The sequence below is a fragment of the Melitaea cinxia genome, chromosome 24 (assembly GCF_905220565.1).
Source record: "Melitaea cinxia chromosome 24, ilMelCinx1.1, whole genome shotgun sequence".
Taxonomy (NCBI): domain Eukaryota; kingdom Metazoa; phylum Arthropoda; class Insecta; order Lepidoptera; family Nymphalidae; genus Melitaea; species Melitaea cinxia.
Genome location: NC_059417.1, coordinates 9,887,142 through 9,914,316, shown reverse-complemented (window position 1 = coordinate 9,914,316; position 27,175 = coordinate 9,887,142). Strand labels below are relative to the sequence as shown.

Sequence of the window (27,175 nt, the reverse complement as noted above, 5' to 3'; positions counted from 1 at the left end):
CAACTTAATTATGTAAATGAAGTAGATCCTAACACCACTGATTCATTTGTTTGACACTTGAAGTTGGTGTCCTAACACCATTGATTGACTTGTTTGATTTGACTTGTGGTCTGCCTAAAAATTATCAACTATATCGAAAAACTGTAATAGAAAATATGTTTATATAGTTTTTAGAAGCTTGAACCACTTAAATAAGCTATTTCTGTATCACAACAAATCCATACATTTTATTCATGATGTCTACCTTGAATCAGCAGCGAATGATCTACAAAATTAGAAAACTGTAAAAGCAATAAAATGATCTACGAAGTTCGTTAATTACTCCAAGCGGGAATCGAACCCGCGACTGTCGGTATTTCGGCGCCGCCGACACGACACACAACAATACACCAGGGCGGTTGCGATATATCTGTAAAAATATAATTATAATTAGGTATTACTTAAAAAAAGGGTTGTCTGGAAGAAATGGCTAACTAGCCATAAGACCGCCTCTTGTACTACACATTCTTAAGTTGTCTGTATTATTATTATTTTGTATTTGCATATTGTGGTGTACAATAAAGAGTAAATAAATAAATAAATAAATAAATAAATAAAAATATAACCTTCTTAATAAGTGGCAATCAGGACTTCTCTAAATAAGTGGGTATCTCGCTCTTCCATAAATTAATACAAATTTAAATTTTTATTAGACAATTAATGCAATAAAAAGAAACCAGGTATGCTATTATTGGATTTTAGTCGTTAAGAAACAATATAAGGGCCAAAGTTTTATGAGGAAAAAAGTGTGTATGTACTTATGTACGCACTTACGAAGTTATATTGCATTGGCTAGCAAACTTCACGTTGCTAACTTCTTCTTCGTTGACTAGCTAACCTCAGGGTGTCGGATTTTTTTGTGACGGTGAGCGCACAAAAATGTACTCTCATCATTTTTCCGTAAAGCACTAGAAGAATTATAGCTTCAAAAAAATTGAGAGCGAAATCATGTGACAAACAGTTACGTATTACAGCGCAACATATCTACGAGAACGACACGATATAATTTTAAATGCCATGGTAGTCGTACTTAAGGAGTAAACTCCAGTCGCGTAACGGGACTGCTTTTTGTCCTTTTTTTTTGACCTGACAACGTCTAAAAAATCGTTGAGCGCAGACTGCATGCACGAAAAAGGATGACTCTTTGTCCCGTTATGCTCATAGTCCCTTTATGCTCATTTTACGCCTACGCCGCATCTATCTCTCTTCCACTCGATTGGCCTATGCGTCCGAGGAGATGTTTTGCTATGACGCTGTCACGTTAAACTATCATCCGTAAACCAACTTAACAGACAACTAATTTTTTTCTCTTTTACTTCAGCCTATCACTGTCCATTGCTGGACACAGGCCTCCACAAGCTCGCGCCAAAAAAGGCGTGAACTCATGTGTTTTGCCCATATTCACTACGCTGGGTAGGCGCGTTGGTGATCTCAGGGCTGGCTTTGTCGCACCGAAGACGCTGCTGCCCGTGTTCTCTGTATAATTATTATATTTTACTTTCTTTACTTTTACAGTTTTTCTCTACAAAGATGTTATATTTTATCGTAAAAAAGTTTTGATAACCCTGACAACGTGCATAAATACCATTCGTTGATAAAAACGTCATCTGTTAGATAATTTAGTAGTCGCTAAAATGAACTGGTTAACAGTGGTCTTACTTAGGTCTGTGATTTGTTTTATTTTTAATAGTGCTCTAGTTTTTAATATTAAAATTATACTTACTTGTATTTAGAAAGTATATATAAATATTTATGAACTATATACAAATAATATGTATTTTAGTTGATTTTTGTTTGCTTAATTTTGTTACAGACAGTTCGTTTCGTTTAATTTTGTTTTGAAATATATTGCCTTGTAATTTCAAATTAGTGGTCGCTCAGTGGTCGGAATTCGACCATAATTAAAAATTTAAATTAAAATAAAACCCAAAATATAATGAAAATAAAGAACTTTTTTTAAAAGTTTTCAATTTGACTTTAATAATCAACTAAAGAGTATGTATAATATGCGTGTATGTGTGTGTCAATACATGGTAGCGTGTAATGTTTTATATTGATTTAATATATTTATATGAATAATTTAAAAAAAAACATTAGCATTCTTTTCTCCTTCTCTATATAAATTTCAAGTTTACGAAATTTCGTACTCCTCCGTCCGCGCAATATTCGTAAAAGGGGTACAAAGTTTTTGCTTCACGTATTAATATATAGATTATAGGTTAGGTAATCTTGTAAGAACAGAATCCTGTACATATTTGGTGTAGCGATTCGGAACATATAATGAGGGAGTTTATTTCATGCGCCGTGCCGTTTTATTTAGTAAAATGAGTTCAGCTAGCTCCGGGCAGCCAAGGTGGCCACGAAATAATTCGTAGTTATTGTGTGGATTATAAAATCCACACAATAACTCATATCTAACACCACTCTGCGTTCCGTTAACGTAAGAAGGTTGCAAGCTCAGCAGATATGTATGTATTCATCACCTATATCAGGTTTTCTACACTTAATTTAAGGCAATTTAACGTGAAAAAACCAAGTGGTCCTGACGGAATACCTGCCATAGTACTCACAACTTGTGCACCTGAGTTGTCTCCAATCCTGACACGCCTGTTTCGTCTTTCTTTAGCGACAGGACAGGTGCCGAAAGCCTGGAAGCAAGCTAACGTGCAGCCTGTGCCCAAAGAAGGCAGTCGAGCTGACCCTGTTAATTATAGATCCATTTCCGTAACGTCCATACTATGTATGTATGGAATGTATGTATGGAACGTATACAAAATAACCGGCTCCTGGCACACCTTGAGAAGAACGATCTCCTTAGCGACCGACAATTCGGTTTTCGCCGTAATCGGTCCACGGGTGATCTTCTGGCGAATGTCACACACATTTGGAGTGAGGCTATCGAGAAACACGGGAAGCCATAGCGGTCTCGCTCGATATCTCGAAGGCATTTGACAGGGTCTGGCATGACGGCCTTATTAGCAAACTTCCTTCATACGGCCTACCCGCTTCTCTCTGTGTTTGGATATGTGACTTCCTGGGGGATCCGCGTTCCGCGTAGTCATTGACGGTTGCAATTCCGATCGTTTGGCAATCAATGCCGGGGTTCCTCAGGAGTCTGTACTCTCGGCAACGCTATCTTGCTGCATATCAACGACCTGCTCAAACCCGGAACCTTTGGGAATGCAGGTGACAGCACCGTTGTTGAGCGTTACGTGTCCGACGCACGACCGAGTGGGTCTGAGATTCAATCGCTGAGGGAAGCTATGATTCAGCTATGATTCAGTATCTGAACTTGTCCCTTAAAGCTGTCTCCGATTGGGGTGACGCAAACCTGGTCAAGTTCAACGCCTCTAAGACCCAGGCGTGTCTTTTTTCGGCAAAGCGGAGTCCTTTCCATCTGACTCCCTCTTTCCGAGGTGTGTTCGTGCCCATACCCGGCCACCTGGAGCTTCTTGGTGTTACTTTGTCATCCACCCTCAATTTCAGCTCATACATAGAGGCAAAGGCTCAAACAGCTGCCAGAAAACTGGACGTCTTTTCGAAGGTGAGACAGTACTTCACTCCGAAACAGCTTCTAAATTTATATCAAGCGCACGTGCGATCATGCATGGAGTACTGCTCTCATCTTTGGGATGGCTCAGCCAAGTACCAGCTGGAGCTTCTCGAGTCGATTGAGAGACGAGCCAGGAGGCCCATCGGTGATCATCGCTGCAAAGCTTGCATCATCGACGGAGGGTGGCCGGCCTGTCGGTTTTTTATCGGATACACTTCGGAGAGTGTGCGCAGGAACTCTATAACCTGATTCCCCCTTCCATCATCGTACAACCAGACGCTTTGCGTTACGCCACCCTTACATGGTTGACATTCCCCTTATACGCACTAAGCGATTCGCTAGTACATTCTTGATCCGTACAGCCAAAGAATGGAACTCTCTACCAGCGTCTGTGTTTCCAGAAAAATATAACCTGGGGATCTTCAAGTCGCGAGTGAATAGGTTATTTCTAGGTAAGCGTGCTCTATCTTAGACCGCATTTTCACTTATCATCAGGTGAAATAGTGGTCAAACGCAAGCCTATCATTGTATAAAAAAAAATAATAAAGAAATTTCTAATGTACACATACGAAGAACAATTAAAAAGAACTATTTTGAAGGGTAAAGGATCTTTAAACGGACTTCACGTTAACGTTTTCATGACAAAACTAAGATCTAGTTATGGCAATATGAGATGACATCAACATTTTGCCGTCAAAAACAACACACATAAATGACCATCTTTGCTCTGCCAGTATCAACGCCATTCAAATTATATTTACACACAATAGGATTGTTTTGCGAGTGAAACTACTACATTGACACTTCTGAATACTAACATTTTATATTATACTTTGTATAGTAATCAAATAGGTTGCTAAGATCATTTTGTAATCTCTTAGAATCATCAACTATGCGTACATTCATGTACACTTTTTCTGTCGTCAGCATAGAGTAAGTATTTTGGGTTTACAAGAACCGTTACTATGTTATAAATATACGCGCTATAGGAAATAGGGCCAAGGTGGGATCCCTAGGGTATCCCATATGGATAAAATCAGACCCTTAACCTCTGAAAACAACCGTCTGTGCACGATTAGTAAGATATGACCGCACTCAAAGTAACAAATCGATCTGAATTCCGAGACCGTGTAGCTTTCGAAGAAGGATGTTATAGTTTACACGGTCGAAAGCTTTCTCAAAATCCGTATAGACGTCTTTAACACAGGTCCACGACCAAATGACATGTAAGATCTTTTGATAAAAAAGAAACATCGAAATCGGTTTGCCAACTAAAAAGTTATGAGGACACACAAAAAAAAGTGTGTGTGTGTGCAATTCATACACGGAAGAAGCCACGAAGCTTCTGAAAAGTAGCCTACGAGAATTTTTTTTTCACTGAGACTATAAAATCCTGTGTAGTGTATTCTATCTCATTCTCTTTATACATTTAGGTGTTTGTTTCTTTATCGTGTCACGTTTTCGTTTTATCGAGTATCAAATCACAACGATTCTAAAGAAATCTCACTTCAAAAAATTCAGTAAAATTGAGAACCTTTTCCGTTTTTGAAGTTAGTTAACAACTAAAATAGGAAAGTAATAATGGGACAACTTGTCTAATTGACTGGAAAACTTAAAGGTGTGTTATGCCATAAAACGAAGGGATGGATCCCAACAGTCTTTAAAGGCAGTTTTTATGTTACTTAAATGTTTCTACATATTATTTGATTCAACTCAGCTTACATCTAATTGATTGTATTATGTTTTCAGTGGATTTGTGTGTGCGGCAGTGGGTAGTCGACAATTCCCACCTGGGTTTAAATTCGGAGCAGCCACAGCAGCGTATCAGGTGGAAGGTGCTTGGAATGCAAGTGGTAAATAAGTTACATTTTACGTTATAATGAACATTTCAAGTGTATCTTATTTGTAAAATGTTTGTTGCACATATTGACATATATACAATGAAATATATTTACTAATGAATACAAGTGTGCAAAGCCAACCCTAACGTTTAGCGATCTCTCATTAAAAGTAAGGGGGCAACCTTCATCAAAAATAAAATTAGGAAATAGTGTTGGCAAGATTCAGCATACAAAAAGTTTTGTTTTTTTCGCAAATAGCTAAACATACTCCACGTAAAGTAAATTATAATTAACAATACATTATACGTAAATTTAAAATTTAACTTAATTTTAAATTCCAATCAATCTACTACAATGCGGTTTCGTTCCTTTGTCATTTTGAGCACGTTTATGTTTCGTTTTACTCTTACACATTTAAATACTCATTTTCAACTATCTATTTATTAGGATCTTAGATATGTCAACACTTATATTCAAGATATGTAGGGCACAGCAGGACAGGTCCTACTGTAAATCTTCAACAGCCCGACTATGGAAGTACCTCGATCTTACAGAGGATTCATCATCATCTTCCTGCCCTTATCCCACTTATGTAGGGTCGGCACAACATGTTTTCCTCTTTCATTCCTCTCTATTATTCGTCACTTCAGTGCTTACTCCTTTCTTTCTCATATCCTCACTCACACAATCCATCCGTCGCTTTTTCGGTCTGCCGATCGCTCTTCGTCCTTCGACATTCATCCCTAACATTCTTTTACCAACATAGCGTTCATCCCTCCTCATTACATGCCCATACCACGCTAACCTATTTCTACTCATTTTCTCTGTCACAGGTGCTACTTTCAAACTTCCCCTTATATACTCATTTCTAATCCGATCTTTCCTCGTTACTAGGATTACAGCTAAATAATACTACTTTCAAGTAGTGTTGTGTTACTGCGATAAATAAGAGAGGGTTGGGGATAGGTTTGTCGCTATTTTCGACCAGCAGATTTTGAGTAGGCTATCATCTGCTGAACCTTGCCATCACGTGAGCTTGTACGCTTGTTTGCCGACCTAGTTATATATTAGGTATGACATTTACCCGGTCCTTTAGATTCTATAAAGAAATAAATTACGCAAAACTGAAAATGTGAAACATAAAATACAATAAGCTAAAAATTAAACATATCGATATTTTTAGCAGTTTAAAAAAAAGATAGAAAATAAAAGAAGAAAAATATAGTGGTTACAATTACATGGTCGTTGTTTCAGATAAATCCCCAAGTATTTGGGACACCTTCGTAAGATCTCGACCAGAAATGATCCATGGTCAGTCAACGGCAGATGTCGCCTGCGACAGCTACACTCATTGGATGAAGGATGTTGAACTTGCAAGCGTACTTGGTTTGCATTTCTATCGGTACAGTATTTTTTGCACTTTAAATTTTACTTACCTTTTTCATGTACACAGCAAGGTCGGTAAACAAGCGTACGGCTCACCTGATGGAAAGCGCTTACCATAGCCTAAAAACGCCTGCAACACCAGAAGCATTGCGTAGCAGAAAGCAATGACATTGTTTTCTGCTGCGCAATTCTACCCCCGATTCTTCCGAGAGCTCTAGTCACCTTATTCACAACAGGAACACAACACTGCTTAAAAGCAGTATCAATTAACTGAGATCTTCTGTAAGGTCGAGGTACTTCCCTAGTCAGGCTACTCAAGATTTTGAGCAGGGTATTTGCTGCTCTACCGCAATTAAGGTTTATTACTATTTATTCTTAAATTCCATTACTTGCTCTAACTCGATCATTCAATTTACTTACATTGTCATTTTCACTAGTGTTTTTGTAAACAGCTCGCACTAAGACTTATTATGTGTTGGAGGCCCGGCAACAGAAATAATATACAAGCACAAAAGCGCGTGATACTTTAAATTAGACCGATAAATCCTTAAAATAATCGAGTCAAGATAAATTTTTCGGACCCCACTTACGAATTGTCAACCCCGTATTTCTTGATCACGCCTACATAGACCCCGTCAAGTATCTCGTGGACTCATGGAAGCCCACTTAGACCACTTTGGGAATGAATGATTTCATCATTACAGCCTATACAGTCCACTGCTGGACACAGGCCTCCACAAGTTCACACCAAAAATGGCGTGAACTCATGTGTTTTGCTCATAGTCACCACGCTGGGCAGGCGGGTTGGTGACCGCAGGGCTGTCTTTGTCGCCTTTTAATTATTTAATAGAACATTTTTAAATACTAAGGTAATCGTTTTTAAGCAATAAACTCTAGTCACGTGTCAGAGCTGACGCATACACTTTTATATAACGTTTCTATATGCATAGGTATTTGCTTTTGTTTTCGAAGTCTTTTGTAAGATACTTATAAGGTATTAAGGTGTTTATGTTTTATTTTATTATTTAATATTTATTTAATCAGTAACATTATCTAATACCAACCAAGGAGGTAGTGTGTAAATACAAAATGTAAATACGATAAAAATTGTTGTTTATAACTTTTGATAAGATTGTAGGAATTAAATGACTTATAATCAAAGTAGGTACCTATATGGTTGTTGACTAGCTCGTTAATGCAGTTGGCTGGGACTCTACTTTTTACTCCATGGCTGTATGTTCGATTCCTAATCAAAATCTTTGCGTAACTTGTATATATTTTTTGTATATATTAAATATTTGCAGATAGTTTCGATATAAATCATGTCCACGTGGAATGGTATGAAGAATGATGTCAGTATTTTCCCGCTAAATACGCTATACCGATTCTTTGGGCAAAAAACGCACCAGCCCCTCACTTATAGTAAATGTACCTATTTTTAAATAATATTGTTTTTCATTTTTGTTTTTCAGGATGTCAATTTCGTGGACCAGACTATTGCCGACTGGTTTTCCGGATCGCATCAGTAAAGATGGAAAGGCATACTATAATAATATAATAAACGCACTTCTTGAAAAAGGGATAGAGCCTGTGGTCACAATTTACCATTGGGATCTGCCACAGTCTTTACAAGATTTGGGTACGTGTTATTATATATTCATATATTTTTGTGCTTCTTTGATAAACACATGAGTTCGCGCCATTTTTGTCGCGAACTTGTGAAGGCCTATGTGTGTCTTCTTATTTTCTACCCCTATAAATTCTGGGTAGTAATCTTCTCATACTTTATATTTGAAATAAAAATAAATAGTTTTTCATTACTATTTCATTAAGAAATATTGGAGCACTTTTTTTAATGGATAAACTAAAAACTACTTTGACGATTTTAATTTTTTTCCTTTCATCAAGAAAATATTACGTTATCACAGAGAGACCTTGGTTATTTTGATGGGGAAATATGGAACAGCCAAAATCGTACAATACACGCGTTCGAAGAATTCAGGATTCGAATTTTTTCAGGTGGTTGGGCAAATCCTCATATATCTGACTGGTTCGCCGATTACGCACGCGTTGTTTTCTCCCTGTACGGAGATCGTGTCAAGACTTGGATAACGCTGAACGAACCTATTATCTTCTGCGAAGTAGCCTACAACCTCGGCAGTCACGCTCCAGGAATCCGTAATCCTGGAGTTGGCAACTATCTTTGTAACAAAAACGCTTTGGTCGCTCACGCTAAAGCTTGGAGAATTTACGATAAGGAATTTAGGAATAAACAAAAAGGTAAATATATTTCAAAAAAATTAAGTATTAAGTTTAAATACACTTTTTTTAAATTAAATACTGTAAATGGTGACTAAAGATTCAGCAGACCTTAAAACATTTTACTATTGGGTATTTAGATGTTAATTTAAGAAATTATGTGTAGGTAAATTTATAAGGTACGTAAATTACTAACATTTCTATAAACTATGAAACTACTGTTATCACAGAATGACAAAAGTTATAATTATAATAACGAGAGAAAATGAAACAGTCCAAATGTGTAATCTACGTGGATGAAGCTGCGAGAAAAGATTAGTATTGTATACGAGTATGGGCCATCAAGTGGGCCGTATGCTTGATACGGTCCACTTGATGACCCACTTACAACACCAAAGAAATGGCGAGCGCGATGCCGACTCTACCCCAACAAACACTGCCATACCACAGGACCACAACACTACTTGGGAGAAATCTTCTGGAAGGTCGAGGTCTTCCCCAAAAGGACTGCTCCAGATTTTTAGCAGGATATGTCCCAATTTACCTTACCTCAATACTTGATAAATTTTATTATTATTAAATGTCATGAGAAAACTTGAATAAGGAGTTATAATTAGATTATTGTTACAGGAAAAGTATCCTACTGCAATCATTTAATATGGATGGAACCCGAGACTGAAAGTGACAAAGAAGCGGCAGAAATAGCAAGACAACTCGTGGTATGTATTTGTATATGAGTTACAGGCATTTACACTCATTTTCATTTTGAATAAATTGACTGATTTTGAATATATGAACTTTTTTGCGTTGAAACCTACATATATAATTGTTTTAACTTATTTCAGGTAGGCATGTATTCCCACCCAGTATTCTCCAAGAAAGGTGGCTGGCCTCCAGTGATTGAAAAGATCATAGCGGAGAAAAGCAGAAAAGAAGGCCTCTACCATTCACGTTTACCCCCTTTCACTCAAGAGGAAATTGATTTAGTTAAAGGTTTGTGTTCATTCTAAAATCAACTTTGATTTTTTATAAAACTAAGTGGCAAATAAGTGCGCGGTCCAACACATTGTAGCCTGTCTACATATATACCATTTCCTTTACCCAAAGGTTGCCTGGAAGAGATCGCTCATTAGCGATAAGGCCGCCTTTTGTACTTAAATCCTGTTTTTATTTTTGTATTTTTGCTCACTTTTGGTGTACAATAAAAAATTATTATTATTATTATTATTATTATTGTAAGCAGTTACTAATCTTATAGACGCCTGCAACACCACAAACGCTTTGCCGACCCTAACCTGACTCTCTCCTAGAGCTAAGTTTAGGCTCTTTTGAATGTAGAATTAAAAATAATTATAATCTTTTTTTTTGCCAGAACGTTGGTTTAAAATGTATAAGTATAATAAGAACACGCTTCAACTGATCTTAAACTCTAATATAATGTAAAATATTCTTTAAAAATAAGTAACATTTAATGTAAACTTTTTTAAGATATCTCTATATTAAGCTTCGTAACTACCTCAGAAGATTGCTCTGTCATTGTATACTCGTCGCATACTACAATTAAATTTTTCTTAATTCAAATGTTTTCACAGGAACCTACGACTACATGGGTTTCAATTATTACACGTCACGAACTGTGAGGAAAGCGAGAGAGGGAGAACAAATCGGTGACTGGCCATTTTTTGGATCACGTGATTTAGACATATATCTCCAAGCAAGACCGGAGTGGAAGCAAGCAGCCACTTGGTGGTTCTTTGTATGTACTACCAGATAATGTGATGTCAGGTTGCTATATTCAGAAAACGCTTGGTTACTATATTTCGAACAAGACATGTTTTAAAATTAAAACTCGTAAGAAAACTAACCGTTTTTTTAACATAGCAACTGGGCTTAAGTTAACTTTTACAGACTGAACGTGTCTTACAGTTCAAATGCATGTATTTACAACGCGTGACAAAGAAAGTAACGATTTACAGTTTTCGTCGTCGTTTATTTAATTTATAAATTAATTTTAAAAATATTAATAAGTTTCATAACTCTTGTGGATAAAAGATCCAGATGTGGTTGAAGGTTAAGGTAGCAGTCACTCCCCGATACCTAACTTTTATTTACTTACTATTTAGTAGTTTGCAAATTAGGACTGACAATTATAAGTGGGGGATCAATGTATATCCAGTAGGAAGACATCGCCTAGGCATGAAAAAACTGATGTGTTTGGTTTTCATTATATTTATATAGATCAGAGATTGAGTTTTAAAATAGTGCGCTTTAGTATAATTATTACAATCTATAACTACCCAGAAACTTTTATCAAAGGAAATAAAAAAAACTGTGTGTGTCAGCTCCGATGCACAACTGGAGTTTACTCCTTCAGATCGACTGTCTAAATAGGCACAAAAAAGTCTTACTAGTCTATGAATAAGATTAATATCATATCAAATGGTAAATAAACAAATAAAATAACGCCATCATTCGCCAGGTGGCCTTAACAAAAACGTTACGAGGTCATTCGTTCAATCGATTTTACTCCTAATATTTTGAATTTGAATATGAAAATCGATTCTTAAGGAGTGAACTTCAAAAATTTGAACTTCGAATATTCAAATCTACAAAAGTTTGTAACATTGTATTTGTGGAACGTATTCCAGGTATACCCCGAAGGTATTCGCAAACAGCTAGCCTGGATGAAGAAGGAGTACGGGGATATTGAAATATTGATCACTGAGAATGGTTACGCCACCGAAGACGGTCTTGAGGATTACGACAGAATTAATTACTATAAGGAGCATTTGGAACAGGTAATCAAATTGCTAACTACATTAATCCATGACAATTCAATGCTTATTAACAGCAGGCTTAAGCTTTTTATGAAAAACAAGGATTTCTCATGACGTTTCTGCAAGTAATTAGGTTAAAGTTTCTCTTTGAGGTATGTATTCTTAGTATATATTCCTTACAAAACACAAATTTTAATGATAAGTTTATGTATTTTTTTCAATAATTTAAGTCATTATAAGTTATCAAGTTAATAATTTATGTTAAGTAATTTTCAGTAAGTAAGTTACCGCGCTTACCTAATCGTAAAAATATATCAAGTGTTTGTTTCTGATTTTGTTTAGCTTCTTCTCGCGATTAAAGAAGACGGTGTTAATGTAACAGGTTACACTGCTTGGACTCTGATTGACAACTTCGAATGGACTGATGGTTACAGGTAATCTTTGTTAATAAACACAGTACAACAAATTCAATCATTATGTTCTTTGTGATCTTGGAAAGCACTATGCAGAATAATATAATAAAACAGTTTAGTAAAATTTTAACAGACATTATTGTATTGTTCTTGGCGGAGTCATTTACTTCACATGTGGTGTTTTCAGATTGCATTTATATGAAAAAATTATATTTGGATTATAGATATTTTTAAATCTAGAAAAGTTCCGATAAAACCTAGAAAATACTTGTCTTTTAATGTCACCTAACATTTCAGACCAAAATTCGGGTTTGCGCAAGTTGACTTCGAGCATCCAGAGCGCAAACGCACGCTTCGAGCCTCCGCGCGCTTTTACACTGACCTTATCAAGAATAACGCATTAGATGTTGATAATAAATTTACAGATGAACTTTATTCTTTGGTTTTATTGAAAATATTTAAAATAGTTTTATATATGTACGATTTTATTTTTGTGTTACCCACACATTAGGAATTCTAAACATTTTTGAATATCATATCAAAAATTGACCGTTCCAGCCGTCGTGTCGCCGTGTCGTCTCCTGTCAAAGATTTTCATTGTAATATGAAACTTTGAATAGTTACGGTTTTCTATAAAGAACTCAATATAGACGGCGCCACGGTTCGCTTAAACCGAAAATAAAATCATCATATCAAAAATTTCGATCTAGCGGGTACATCGTTCCATAACTTAATTGGCTAGAGCGCCGACATGGTCAGTCGGAGACGCAGGTTGGAATCCCGCTGGAACGGTCAATTTTTGATATGATATTCAAAAATGTTTATAATTTTATATCTTAAAGTATAACAGTGTGAATGGAAAGTGCTAGTGTTATGTGTAGTTGTATTATTTCAGACAGTAACAATTCCTCAATTTATTGAACTAGTCGTAACCTAGAAGTTACTATTTTCAAATCCTTTAAGTTACATCCTTCATTACCCTTTAAAGTTTAAAATAATCAACAGTTTTGAGTTCAGTTTATTAGTTAAATTTCAAATTTAATTATTTTTGAGATTAGTATATAATGAACAATGAAGACTAGGTAAATATTTACTGTAAAATTCTACCTTACCCTTAATATAACCAATCTGCACTTTGTACAGAAAGTATGATACGGGCAGATTTTTTTTTTTTACTTAGGAATATTTTTTCTTGATAATGTATGTTGATGTCGTAATCATTGTTGCATTTATTTCATAATTTTACAATTTTATACATATTTAAATTTCACACCTTAAGAACTAAATATTTAAACATAGTTACAGTATAAATCATGTCCGCGTGCAATGGTGCCAAAAATGCTGGTAATATTTCCCCGTTGAATCGTTATGCGCGGACTCTCTGGGTAAGAAATGCACCTGCCCTCTTATCACTAGTGGAAGCAATAAGAAGACACGTGACATAATTATACGTACATTTATATTAAAAAAACATCCCAAAAACTCGAGATTCAAGGTCATAAGCTATTATCGCAGTTTATATAATCTTGAATGACCTTTATCAATTTTTAAATATCTAACGTTATATGGTATTTGTTTCTCTTATTAACTAATAAGTGATTAGCAAGTACCTAGTTGTTTACACAGTACCTAAGTAGGTGTTGCTATTCGGATAAAATAATAATATTTGTATATTTCGTTGTTATCATTTCTGTGACGTAATTGGCATTTGTTTTTATCGCTTGATTACTTAATATTTGTACTTGTTATCTATGGAGTGTGGGAGGTATTTAAGAACAATGAGGTTGTACACATGGGATTATAAGAAAATAATAAAAATAAGTGTGTGCACTAACGTAAGAACTTGATGTAAGAAGTTATACTTCATTGGCTAGCTAACTTCACGTTGCTAACTTCTTCTTCTTCGTTGACTAGCTAACTTCAGGGTGTCGGTTTTTTGTGACGGTGTTCGTGTGCATCGTAAAAACTTACTCCCATCATTTTTCCCTAACGCACCGAAAGAAATATAACTTAAAAAAATGGTATTATTGATTTGTCACTGTTTGTATACCTTAATACAATAACATAGTGAGGAATAAGGTTTCAATGTGTGTCTCATTATACTAAGCCCACAGGTTCATCTCATTTCTCCATACTATGTATGTATCTATACTAATATTATAAAGCTGAAGAGTTTGTTTGTTTGTTTGTTTGTTTGAACGCGCTAATCTCAGAAACTACTGGTCCGATTTGAAAAATTCTTTTAGTGTTAGATCGTCCATTTATCGAGGAAGGTTATAGGCTATATATCATCACGCTAAGACCAAAAGGAGCGGACCACCAATAAAGAATGTTTCAAAATCGGGGGTTCTTTTTCCTTTGGAGAGTTTCCGCTGCGTGCGCTGTGAAAACAGTTAAAGTTTCGCAAAAATCATTTATGACAGAATTGATCCTCTTTAAAAGTTCTAAAAAAAAGTCCGCGACAGCATATATCTATCTTTTAAGGTTGGCTCACTATAACCTTTTTTATGCTAACCAAGTTTGTTCTAAAATAATGCATTATTTGCGAAAATGTTTTTATAAACATGATATTAATCCTTATCTAAATAAATACGTTATTCATCACAAGTATTTAATTTAAAACAAAATAGCCTTTTACATAATTCGATTTCAATGAGTATCTCGGGAGATATCGCAGTTTTTAAATAACATCGCAGCAAAATAATGATCAAGTATTGCGCGCACCTCTGTTCCACGCGGACGAAGTCGCGCGCAGAAGCTAGTATTAAATAAAACTATAACAGATCCAACTCTCTTTTGAGACATTTTTGGAAGTATACTTAAAGATTTAAATTAGCTTGTACATACATAGTATATCTCGCATTACACCGAAAACTAAAATCTGAATCGATTTGAATAAAACTGTGAACGATTTAAAATTGTTATGCGTCCAAACTAAATGCTATAAAGTACAAAGTTTATCTTTATAAAATTATCTTGTTTCTGAAATATTTTTTTTTTGGAAGGATTCACATGACTTACTTTCTTGATCATTAATTAATTCGTTGCAGAGACGTATTAAAACTGTACGATCTCTTAAGATATTCATTAAAATCAAACGATATCAATAATAGAAGATCCGAACTTAAGTCGATCTTCACCGAGCTGATAATAAAATGAAACATATTTTATAATAAATTTAGTATATTAGATAATATATTAAAAATGGGTTGCTTAGAAAAATCCTGCACTGACTTATTATTAAATAAAACACACTCGTTTTTATTTCTGTCTTTCTTACGACTAATAATAAAATTTATTAATAAATAGTTACACACGTCGAAATAGACATAAATCACATTAGTATATATTATTCTGTTGAAGAACAAATAGTAAAGTGAAACGGGTTAAGTGGCTCTTGTATTCGAAATTATAACAAAATTCACTTACATGAAAAAAAAGTCAATTAGGAGACTGATAAAAAAGGTATTGTTACTACATTTAAAATAAAACAAAAAATTAAAGCTCATCCGAGATTATATTATCTATATCTAATGAGTGACACTTGATAACACTAGCGTAGTAATGCGCAGATGCTCTTGGTGTCCGCTTGCGCTCTGGATCCTCGTAGTCTACTTGATACAACCCAAATTTGGACCTAAAATTTGAAATAATTTGGAAAATCTATAACTCCTATAGCTCCTGGGGGGATTGGGGATTGGGTTGGCAACGCGCTTGCGATGCTTCTGTTGTAGCAGGTGTCTATAGGCTACGGTAATCGCTTACCATCAGGTGAGCCGTACGCTTGTTTGCCGACCTAGTGACATAAAAAAACTGCTCGCAATCTTTAAAACTTTTGCTTACAACTCATACTTATGACATACATATTTATCACTGCGTCATCTAGTAGCTCTTTTAGGCATCCCATCAAACATAAAAAGGTAATAAGAAAAAACATACCTGTAACCGTCTAACCATTCGAAGTTGTCAATCAAAGTCCAGGCTGTATACGCTGTTACCTTGACTTCGTCTTCTTGAATTGCAAGAAGAACCTAAAAACAAAATTACAAGAAAATATTTATATAATATATTTTTACTAATTATAACAGACACTATTATAGGAAGAAGATATCAAAATCACCATAACAAAATAAAAAGCTTACGTTCCTCTAAAATTAAAAAAAAATGCCGAGAAAAAGATTCATTCATGAATTAAAATCAATTAACTTATTTATGAAATTATAACAAAACTCTACTAATAAAAATACTATTACTACTACTAATGAAAACTGACTGAAAAAAAATGATTTAAAAGCAGTCAACATAATCAAAATATCTCTTATCCTAATAAATAAATAAATGAAAATAAAATCTAAAGGTCCACTACCTATAGTATAGATCGACATACGAATCCAGATTGTCTTTCGTCTCATATACAAATCCACAAAATCCAGACAAGATTTAAACCCAAACCAACTAAAATTAGTTCAGATTTCAAACATTTTAATTCAACAGATTTGTAATTTCTTACCTGCTCCAAATGTTCTTTATAATACTCTACGCGATCGTGATCATCCAAACCGATGTCATAACTAGCGAGGCCGTTCTCTGTGATAAATATTTCCATATCTCCATACTCTTTTTTCAACCAAACGAGTAGCTTGCGAAGACCTTCAGGATATATCTGAAATAAATTATAATACACAAATACAAATACTGGTATATTACTATACTGTTATATATTTTTTATAACTAGGTCGGCAAACAAGCGTACGGCTTACCTGATGGTAAGTGGTTACCGTAGCTTATAGACGTCTGCAACACCAGAAGCATCGCAAGCGCATTGCCGACCCTACCCCCCATCCTCCCAGAAACTCAGACAGACAGACTGACGCTATCTGTCTTAAGATTAATCTCCTCCTCCTACATAGAGAAAGAGGCCTATGTCCAGCAGTGGGATGTTACGGGCTGAATCATATCATATTAGTAAAATTTTCACTACGGTACCCAAATGATTTAGTTTTAAGTTGGCTATAATTTTTTAGATACAAACTATCAAATACATACAAAGAACCACTTAGTCCCTGCGTTCTTCCACTCAGGTTTAACTGTAAGATGAACGTCTATATCAGACGAGCCTTTGTAAGGCCATGGGCCTATCTTTTCTTCTTCTTTTGCAGTAAGGACAGTTCTCGAAGTATAAAAGTTGAGACCAAAGAAGTCATAAGTACCTGTAAATTAAAAGAACATGATTAAAATTTAATTCATCCAATTTCATGGCTCCGAATGATGCCCAAACTAACGGCACTAAATACACGAATGAAACTTAAATCTTATGATCAAACTAATAGGACTAGAAGTTTATTTTATGTCTGATTGTATTTTAAATCTCTAAACAGACTAAAACTTGGTCGGCAGACAAGCGTACGGCTCACCTGATGGTAAGCGATTACCGTAGCTTATAGATGCCTGTGAAACCCGAAGCATCGCAAGCGCTTTGCCGACTCTATCTATCCCTGATTTTCCCCAGAAGCTCTGGTTACCTTACTCACCAAGAGGAACACCACACTGCTTGAAAACAGTATTATTTAACTGTGACCTTTTGTAAGGTCGAGGTACTACCCCAGTCGGGCTGCTCTATCTTTTGAGCGGGAAATTTCCTTCAGTGCCCTACCTCGGTTAAACTTAAGCTCAATTTGCGTAACTAATTATATATTAATTTTCACTATGACGACATATATTATGAGTACAACTTTGAAACAATATATACAAATAAGTTAAAACACGTATATAAAGACAAGCAATAAATCAGCTTTACCGATATTTTTCAAAAGAATAATGAAAGAATAATAATTGTTCAAACCTCGAATAAGTTCGATTTCTTCTTGCGTAAGAGGTGGTAATCTTGAATGGTTTAGGCCTTCTTTCTTGCTCTTCTCCGCTATGATCCTTTCCATGACTGGTGGCCAGCCACCCTCCTTAGAGAATATAGGATGAGAGTACATTCCAGCCTGAAACAAAAATGGTTATGTAGTAAGTTTTTTGTTTTATAGAATACAAAGAGGACTTTTGTTATAACCTTATAGCTAACATACATACAGGTATATATAATGACGTTAAAGTTAGAGCTGTAAGGTCTAGTGTAACAATAATGGAGGATTTTCGTTTTGTTTTTGACCTGTTTGAAGTCCCCAGACTTTAAGCCTTGAATTTTTCTTCGAACATTAAAACGAACATTTCATAAATTTCGTATAATATTAATCTGCTTTATATTTCCTCTGTTCCTAATATAGGCTTCTGAATATTTGTACTTTATGTAACAATTGGCTGATACAGATGCAATTTTTTATTGCAATAAAGGTATACATAGCCCTAGAGCAAAAGTACCGAGGACAAACTGTCTGGTCATAACTGGCATTGATTTTTTTTATTCTATAAAAGTGACAAGCAAGCGTCAGGGTCGCATGATGGGAAGCGGTTACCGTAGCCAATGATGCCTGTAACATCAGGGGAATTGCAAATTTGCATATTTAGCTACCTCTCTCGCCTCAGGAACATAACACTTCTGCTGTGCTATTTAGCAGTGATATTCTGTAAGGTTGAGGTACTTCCCCGTTTGGATTTCAAATTAGGAAAAGATGTTTCCTGATATGCCTTACCTCCATAAAATAATAATTTATACGTAAAATAACATATAGATATTCTCATAGAAAACACATACCATAAATTGTCTGGCTATCTCTGTAATCTCAACGTCATCTTCAGTAGCTGGTTCGAACCACATAATTTGATTGGCAAGAGATACTTTGCCTGAAATGAAAACAATACATTGAAATTTAACGATATAAATTTAAATTAAACTAAAATAACGAAAGAAATAAAACACACATCCACCAGAGAAGATAGCGGGATCATAGCAAACTGCCTCAAAGGACTAGTCAATGTCCCTAGATTCTAGGGCTTATGTTGTGTTGTCTATAATCATTGTTTAATGTGAAATATTTCTATTTGTACCTTAAATAATACCAAAAACTTTTCCGACATACTAATCGCATGGAAAATTCAGAAACATTGACATTCAACTAATTACAAAATTTCGTAGTTGGTTTAGATCAATTTTTATCTAATTGCTTCATCTTGGAAAACCTTTGAACTAGAATGAAATATTAAGGATATAGTAGCTTTTTTTATACTACTAGTGGCAAAGAACCATATGGTTCGACTAAGTAAGCGGATACAGTTGTCTTTGGACCCCTGCAACATCAGAAGCATTGCAAGCGCGTTGCCTACCCTACCCACGAACCACACACCTCGGGAACTGTAACTACTTACCCACCACAGCATTTACTTAGCTGTGTTTTTTTTGTGAGATTGAGGTATTTTCTCAGTCGGATTATTAGAAATTTTGAATCCGATTTCTTTGCTGTGAATACCCCTACCTGAATAAATGTAGCTTTTTAGTATTAGTTTAATTTAAATTTTTTTCACAAAATTACCGTTGTATTTGGGTCTGAACTCTTCATCGTATATTCTGTAAGCTTTAGCATGAGCGATCATCGAATGTTTGTTACAGAGGAAGCTTCCTCTTCCAGGACTATAGACGCCTGGTGCTAAAGCACCAGTATTATACGCTATATCACAGAACATCACAGGTTCGTTTAGAGTTATCCAGATTTTAACACGATCTCCAAAAAGAGAGTATGCGACGCGTGCGTAGTCCGCAAACCAGTCGGATATCAAAGGGTTGGTCCAACCACCTAAAAAGAAAAATATTATGTTAGAAATGTGATTAAGTAGAATAAATTGCAGGTAAACAACCATCTGTGGAAGAATTAGCAATACATTCCCTAGTTACTTCCTACCTTTTTAGTCATTCCAACTTCCCCCTTCCCTAATCTACACTTGCCTTGTCAAGAACATTGTCTTCTCCATTCAGTTTAAGCTACATTAATCCCCACATTTCACACTTAAATTTGTTTAACAAACGAGAAATCTTTTCATTAACCATATATCTTCTCTGTTGCTACAATGGATTATAGGATTTGTGATCTCTTAACATAAACCTTCGTTTTCTTGCTTTACACATAAAATTATTTTGAGGTTTTCGATTCGACCATATTATTGTGTGTATGTTACCTTAGAACTTTATCCGCGTGCACATATTTCGATGATTTTGTTTAATCAAAAGGTGGTGCGTCTCATGTACTCATTTAAATTCAACTGAGATCTGACAAGTACTTTTTGAGTTATCTCTTATAATGCGCATTTGCTTGACTATCTTTCCTTCAACTTACTTTGTATTACTTGTCGATGTAATTTAAGCCGGTTTTATTTTCGTTTTCCAGCAAATAAAATTATGGTTTAATTTTTCATGTGACTAGGTTGGCAAAAAATCGTACGGCATAACTGATGATAAGTGATTACCGTAGCTTTTAGCTTGTAGCTTTAGCTAGTAGGATCGCAAGCGCGTTGCCAACCTATTTACCCTACTTACCCTTGACTCCAAGAAACTTTTGCTACCTAACGCATCGCGGCATTTAATGCATTTTAATTAATATGCTAATTAAAATTTATTACAAAAGTAAGGAACAAGTAGACTATGATATTTTATAAAATTCAACTTTACCTAAGTCTTGTAAGACCTGTGGTAAGTCCCAATGATACAGCGTTATCAAAGGTTCGATTCCCTTCTCAAGTAACCCATCGATTAGGTCATTGTAGTATTTCTTTCCATCTTCACTGATATAGTTCGCAAAGCCTTTAGGCAGTAATCTCGACCAAGCGATCGAAAATCTGCAATAAAAAACAAAACATGTGATGAATAATACAAACAAATAAAACTGTATCGCTTAAAGTAGCTAAGCGGAAAGAGAAAGACGAAACCAACACGGTTACTTTTTTAAATTTTCTAAACACTTTTTAAAAATTCATACAATAATTAACACTAGCTGTCTCCCGTGGTTTCACCTACATAAATTTAAAGAAAAACGTAATAAAACATTATTTAAAGATTTAGGAATCCGTCATTTCTATTTTTCGTGTAGCGCTCAGCTGTTTAATTAGACTAACAATTCTAAAACTAACTATGAATCATTATTTACTCAAATGGGTTAAATTTTCACATACTTTAAGTTATTTTCTTTATCTTCTTGTCGCTAATTGTACCCAACGTGCCTTAGCAATGTTGATAATACAATATACTCAAAAATAATAATAATATATAGATATAATATAAAATAATATTGTCAAAATACTCGATATACAGATGATTAATCTTTCAACAAAGGAGACTATTAAGTCTGTTTAAAAGTTAGTCTGTTTTAAATTAAACTAGATGATTTGGCTTAATACCATTATACCTTTTTGTAACTAAATACTTTTTTATTTTCTTTTTAGAAAATAATCATAAATTAAAAATCCTTGAAGAATTGATTGCTATACCAATATCTTTTAACTGAGGTAGGGCACAACAGGAATTTCCTGCTCAAAATATGGAGCAGCCCAACTGGGATAGTACCTCGACCTTACAGAAGATCACAGCAAAATAATACTGTTTTCAAGCAGTATTGTGTTCCTGTTGGTGAGTAAGGTGACCAGAGCTCCTGCGGGGATTGGGGATTGGGTCGGCAACGCGCTTGTGATGCTTCTGGTGTTGCAGGTGTCTATAAGCTACGGTAATCGCTTACCATCAGGTGAGCCGTACGCTTGTTTGCCGACCTAGTGACATAAAAAAAAAAACTTATTCAAATATACTGAGTGTCGCAATTTTGTTCAACGCAAAAAGACAAATAATTGTATAACCAGTACGCGGTTCAAGGCAGTCTAAGCGTTGTAGGCTGTTTTTGTCTTTACTGTAGTTATGGTAGACATACTGCAAAGTGCAAATTGTGTACTAGAAATTTATATCTAACAGTAGGACATCATATGCAAGATGCTAATATTACTGCGCTAGGCACAGAAATAATGGTGTTTAATACCTGTAGAAGTGCAAGCCAAGTTTGCTCGCGATCTCAATATCATCTTTCCACTTGTAGTAACTGTCACTAGCGACGTCGCCATTCGATCGGTCGATGATTCGATCAGGATTGGCATGGACGTGGCTGTCCCATACACTAGGAGATTTATCTGAAAAATAATATATATTAAGTGCGTCAATTATTGCTTACAATAATTAGATATCCAATTTAAATAGAATATTATTTTAATGTTCCGATCTTAGACGCCATTTTTTTCGAATTTGTGGTCAAGCGTCTGTTCACAGTGCCATCTCTGTTTACTGGTTTTGTTAAAGTCAGAAGTTAATTGATTGGTTTTTTTTAAAAAAAAAAAACTATATTTTATTTTTTTTATAATTGATCCACGGGCTCAAAATGCCCGCGCCTTTGTTTATCATGCATGCATTATAATACCACAGGCGATTTTTCTACTTATACTACAGATCAACAGTCCTGTGACTGCCTGGTAAAACTAGGACGTGGTCCGACGCCGACGGTTTTTTTTTTCTTTTTTTTTTCTTGTTTTCCTTACTAAATACTTTTTATGCAGAAGTATACACATAATTGATTTCTAATTTCTAATATTATTATTTTTCTTATCTATGTCTATATTTACACTTATTAATTGATTGGTTGGTTTAATGACTTTCAATTTTACCACACAAAGGCTACTTTTTATCAGAAAGTGTACCGTAGTCATATATCTGCTCACCGCAATTTTTCAAAAAATTTATCTAAAGCTGTATAAATGATGGCATAAACTTGGCTTTAAGATAAGACTTTATTTGCCGGTTAAGTAATGTTGTTATATATACTATTTTATAATATATTGTAAATTATTAAGTGATAAGTCTAAATGTTATTAATGTGTTGTTTATTATCGTGAACCATATTATATTTTTTTTTATTGATAAATGATTATGGGAGTCAATTTTAACATAATTTTAGGTAATAAAGATACAGTAAATCTTTATTTACATACTTTTCAAGGGGATATTATTCATTTCAAACAATGTTTTATCTTAGGACTCACTTGTTGCCATCTATTTCTATTTTTAGCCAACATCAAAGAAAGAAATAGGTCCTCCTTATTACCTCATATCTTCGTATTGATTGTACCGATTTTGAAGATTCTATTTAAATACGTAAACTGTCGCTTGCATTGTAGTCCTATTTCAATTTGAGCGAGATTTAATAAGTACTTTAGAGTTATCTCTTGTAATGTGAGTTTAATCGATTTCGGCTACATTGATGACGTACTGTGTGGCTACGGTACTAAAGAATATAGCCACCCCCTCTCTTCCCGTGGGTGTCGTAAGAGGCGACTAAGGAATAACACAGTTCCGCTACCACCTTGGAATTTAAAAAGCCGACCGGTGGCGGGATAACCATCCAACTGCTGGCTTTGAAATACACAGGCCGAAGACGGGCAGCAGCGTCTTCGGTGCGACAAAGCCAGTACTGCGGTCACCAACCCGCATGCCCAGCAGCGTGGTGAACACATGGGCAAAACACATGAGTTCACGTTATTTTTGGCGTAAACTTGTGGAGGCCTATGTCCAGCAGTGGACTGTATAGGCTGTAATGATGATGATGATGACGTTAGCCTTTTATTTCTTCCCCTTTTTTGAAGTCAGTTAAAAATATCAAAACAACTCGATTAAGCACAATCTTTTAAAAGCTCAACTAACACTAAGCTATGAACCGCTCTGGCGTGGTGCGAGTGGTCGCCTAAAATACCAACGGTTTGCGGGTTTAATTCCCACTCGGGATCGACATTTGTAACTGTACAAATATTTCTTTCCGGTTTGGATATCTGTCCTTGTGGGTCTCCCCATGGTGCCACGGAGAGCACGTTAAGCCTTCGGTTCCGGTTGTTATCATAAAAACCTGTACGTTACATAGTAGTGAACATATCCGCCAATCTGCAGTGGAGCAGCGTGATGGATTAAGCTCGAATCCTTATCCCACATGGAAAAAGAAGCCTATGCTCAGCATGGCGTGTTACAGGCTGAATCGGTTCTAAGATTTTTTGTGCTTACTTCTAGTTCCAGCTAAGTACAGTTTCAGCATTCAAAAAACGATTCGTTTTATTCACAATACTATTTTTATATGCGAAATATTTTTTTTTATATGTACAATTGTACATAGGGGACTTCCTGTTTTGTACTGCCAAGGTGCTACTAATGTTTCGTTTTAACATAATCTTGGTTGTAATTCATTTATGTATTTTTAACCGACTTCAAAAAAAGGAGGAGGTTACTCAATTCGACCGTATATACGATTCGACCTATATTTCTTTTTTGTTCTCTTATTTTATGTATTTCTTAATTTGTATTTATACGTAAGGTGCCATAAAAATTTTAATTGTTTTAATTATTTTTTATAACAATACTATTATAAACTAGCCGATATCAGTTGCCTTATTCGGAAAGGCGGAGTGCGTATTGACAGTGTAATTGACTTAACTAATGATTGTTCTTATTAAAGCTATCAATTTATCCATTTGAGTCGCCAGTAGTTACTAAATACCAATTATTTAAAAAATTTATCAAAGTAAAATCAAAACCAAAAATATCTAAACTCATGTACGCTGAAAAAGTGCAGTCAGTTCAGCCTATTGCAATCCACTGCTGAACAGGACAGTGAGAAAAAAATTATTAAATGACAATTATTATTGTTTTGTAATAGTTAATGTGAAACTAGCATTGATTCGAAATGTAAATTTTGCTGAGAAGCCAAAAAAACGTACAAAATTGTTGATATATTTAAATTTTTAACCAAGTATTATTTCGAATATATCCAAAAGTTATCTAAGTAATAAACCGTAATATTGACTAATTCCTACAATTCATAAAAAATGGCATTTATCACATTATCATTGGCATTATCATTCGACGACGCGTTAGGGCAGCGGTAATAGCACTGACTGTTGCGCTGGCGGGTTCGATCCCCGCTCACGACAGACATTTGTATAGATGTTAGTCGTGGTCTGGGCGTTGTCTTTGTGTATTATATGTGTTCCCCCAACACAGGAGAAAATCCTACTGGGGGATCCGTTGAGTGTGAAGCGTTTATATATTTATTGATAGAATTTCCATTTCGTGTTATCCAATAGCTGTGTATATTATTATATTCTATATCCCCAACAATGTTGTATATACGTTATTTATACTACTAAAAAAAGTGGAGCAGCACATCAAGGATGGACCCTCAACCTTACAGAAGATCACAGCTAAATAATACTGCTGTAAGGTAACCAGAGCTCCTGGAGGGATCGGGAGTACGTATTGACTTTGACTACATTCATGATATTTACGTTTTGTTACCTATAGAAGTGGGTTTTTTCTTTGTTTTGAAAATAAATACAAACATTTTTTACTCACCACTTACATTCCAGGCTCCCTCTATTTGGTATGCTGCTGTTGCTGCCCCGAATTTGAAACCAGGTGGGAAATCTCTACCACCCACCACTGCACACACCATAACACTGAAAATATAATCATTAGAATCTTAATAAAGATTCACTAAGGAACTCCTCGTTTAAAGATAGTTCTAGATAACCATGTACTGTAGTTGCGTTTCTCAAGATAAGTGTGCGAGCCAAAAATCAACAAATGCCATCCCTTACTCTTAAAATCATCATTAGCCCCCTCATATCTTTATTGTTGTGTAAAATCTCTTTATTTTGTTTTGTATTTTGTATTTTGTTGTGTAAAATAAGTACTCATACAACATTTTGTGGTACTGTGTTACCATGGTCATTTAATAATAAAAATAGATCACTTTACACCACAAAATACACGTTGACATATCTAGTTTTATCCATACATCTATACAAATCATCAACTCTATCTATCAACATCAAAAAATATTAGTTTAAATAATAGGCGGAACTCGTGCAAGTGGGTTAACCAGCGATTAAAATATATGTGTTATAAGCGGGACCAATTGTATAATGTGTGGCGAAAAGATGAAAATAATTCTGCTAAAAGGTTATATTATAATATATATCGTAATAAAACCAATAAATACATTAAAAAGTTAAAAAATAAATATATTATGTCAGAGGTGTGTAGTAATTTTAAAAATCCAAGAATAATGTGGGGAATAATTAATAGGATATCCGGAAAAATCACTAGATGCATTGATGATACCTTATTAAAGTTCTTTAAATTAACCCCTTTAATATTAGCGAACAACTTTGCGAAAGAGTTCGACCTTTCAGTAAATAAAATAAAAATTAACTGTGACACTAAACTTTTAGATCCAAATTTGTACGAAATAAAACCCACTATGACCTTAAGAGTAAAACGCGCTAATCACGAAGCTGTTGCCCAAATCTTAAAACGTATCAACTTAAATAAAAGTCCAGGTTATGACGGAATCCGTGCGCGCGAAATAAAATATTTATCTGATGTGCTAGTACCTGTTATATGTCACCTAATAAACCGCTGTCTGGATACAGGATTATATCCTCGCAGTCTCAAGGTCGGATTTATAAGACCCATATTCAAAAAGGGCAAGCATAATGATTACAGTAACTACCGACCCATCACTATACTGTCTTGTATCGATAAAATTATTGAAAGATTTCTAGGGGATCAAATAACATCTTTTCTGAGAAACAATCATATCATTAACCACAAACAGTATGGCTTTCAGAAAAACAGAAGCACTACTGACTTGTTAAGGGAATTTACAGATGAAATAAACTTCTATCTTAATGAAAAATATCATGTAATTACTTTATTTATAGACTTTTCAAAAGCCTTTGATATGCTAGATTTCAATACTTTATACAGTAAATTATCACAAAATGGGATTCAAGGCCCTTTACTAAATGTAATAAAAGATTATCATGCGAATCGCTTTACCACCGTTAAAGTTGCCAATTGCTATAGTAATATGTATCCAACCACAAATGGCACAG

General features: G+C 35.0%; 2 protein-coding genes across 2 annotated transcripts; one reads left to right on the top strand and one right to left on the bottom strand.

Annotated features, from left to right (window-relative positions):
• Positions 1-2,505: 2,505 nt before the first annotated feature.
• On the top strand, positions 2,506-13,205 carry LOC123665396 (myrosinase 1-like). The gene is made up of 13 exons (XM_045599709.1): positions 2,506-2,779; positions 3,456-3,591; positions 5,342-5,445; positions 6,688-6,835; positions 8,292-8,458; positions 8,839-9,099; positions 9,709-9,797; positions 9,924-10,071; positions 10,671-10,834; positions 11,727-11,876; positions 12,198-12,289; positions 12,566-12,710; positions 13,164-13,205. Exons 1-13 carry the CDS (start codon positions 2,506-2,508, stop codon positions 13,203-13,205), a joined length of 1,920 nt encoding a protein of 639 aa, XP_045455665.1.
• Positions 13,206-15,526: 2,321 nt separating this feature from the next.
• Positions 15,527-25,728, bottom strand: LOC123665601 (myrosinase 1-like). The gene is made up of 10 exons (XM_045599881.1): positions 25,629-25,728; positions 22,225-22,372; positions 20,874-21,040; positions 19,744-20,004; positions 18,969-19,057; positions 18,111-18,258; positions 17,315-17,478; positions 16,779-16,931; positions 16,208-16,299; positions 15,527-15,905 (listed from the first exon to the last, which is right to left on the bottom strand). The coding sequence occupies exons 1-10, from the start codon at positions 25,726-25,728 to the stop codon at positions 15,767-15,769; spliced, it is 1,461 nt and encodes a 486-aa protein (XP_045455837.1). The 3' UTR covers positions 15,527-15,766.
• Positions 25,729-27,175: the final 1,447 nt, after the last annotated feature.

Excerpts from the sequence above, each read along its gene's own strand:
- LOC123665601 (XM_045599881.1), bottom strand. The coding sequence starts at position 25,728 with ATGGTGTGTGCAGTGGTGGGTGGTAGAGATTTCCCACCTGGTTTCAAA. Across the intron at positions 19,058-19,743 it reads GTTCAGACCCAAATACAACG|GCAAAGTATCTCTTGCCAAT; the intron begins GTAATTTTGTGA and ends TTTTCATTTCAG. Across the intron at positions 16,300-16,778 it reads ATAAAGAACATTTGGAGCAG|GTTCTTCTTGCAATTCAAGA; the intron begins GTAAGAAATTAC and ends TTTTGTTTTTAG.
- LOC123665396 (XM_045599709.1), top strand. The coding sequence starts at position 2,506 with ATGTATGTATTCATCACCTATATCAGGTTTTCTACACTTAATTTAAGG. Across the intron at positions 3,592-5,341 it reads GTCTTTTCGAAGGTGAGACA|TGGATTTGTGTGTGCGGCAG; the intron begins GTACTTCACTCC and ends TTATGTTTTCAG. Across the intron at positions 10,072-10,670 it reads GGAAATTGATTTAGTTAAAG|GAACCTACGACTACATGGGT; the intron begins GTTTGTGTTCAT and ends ATGTTTTCACAG.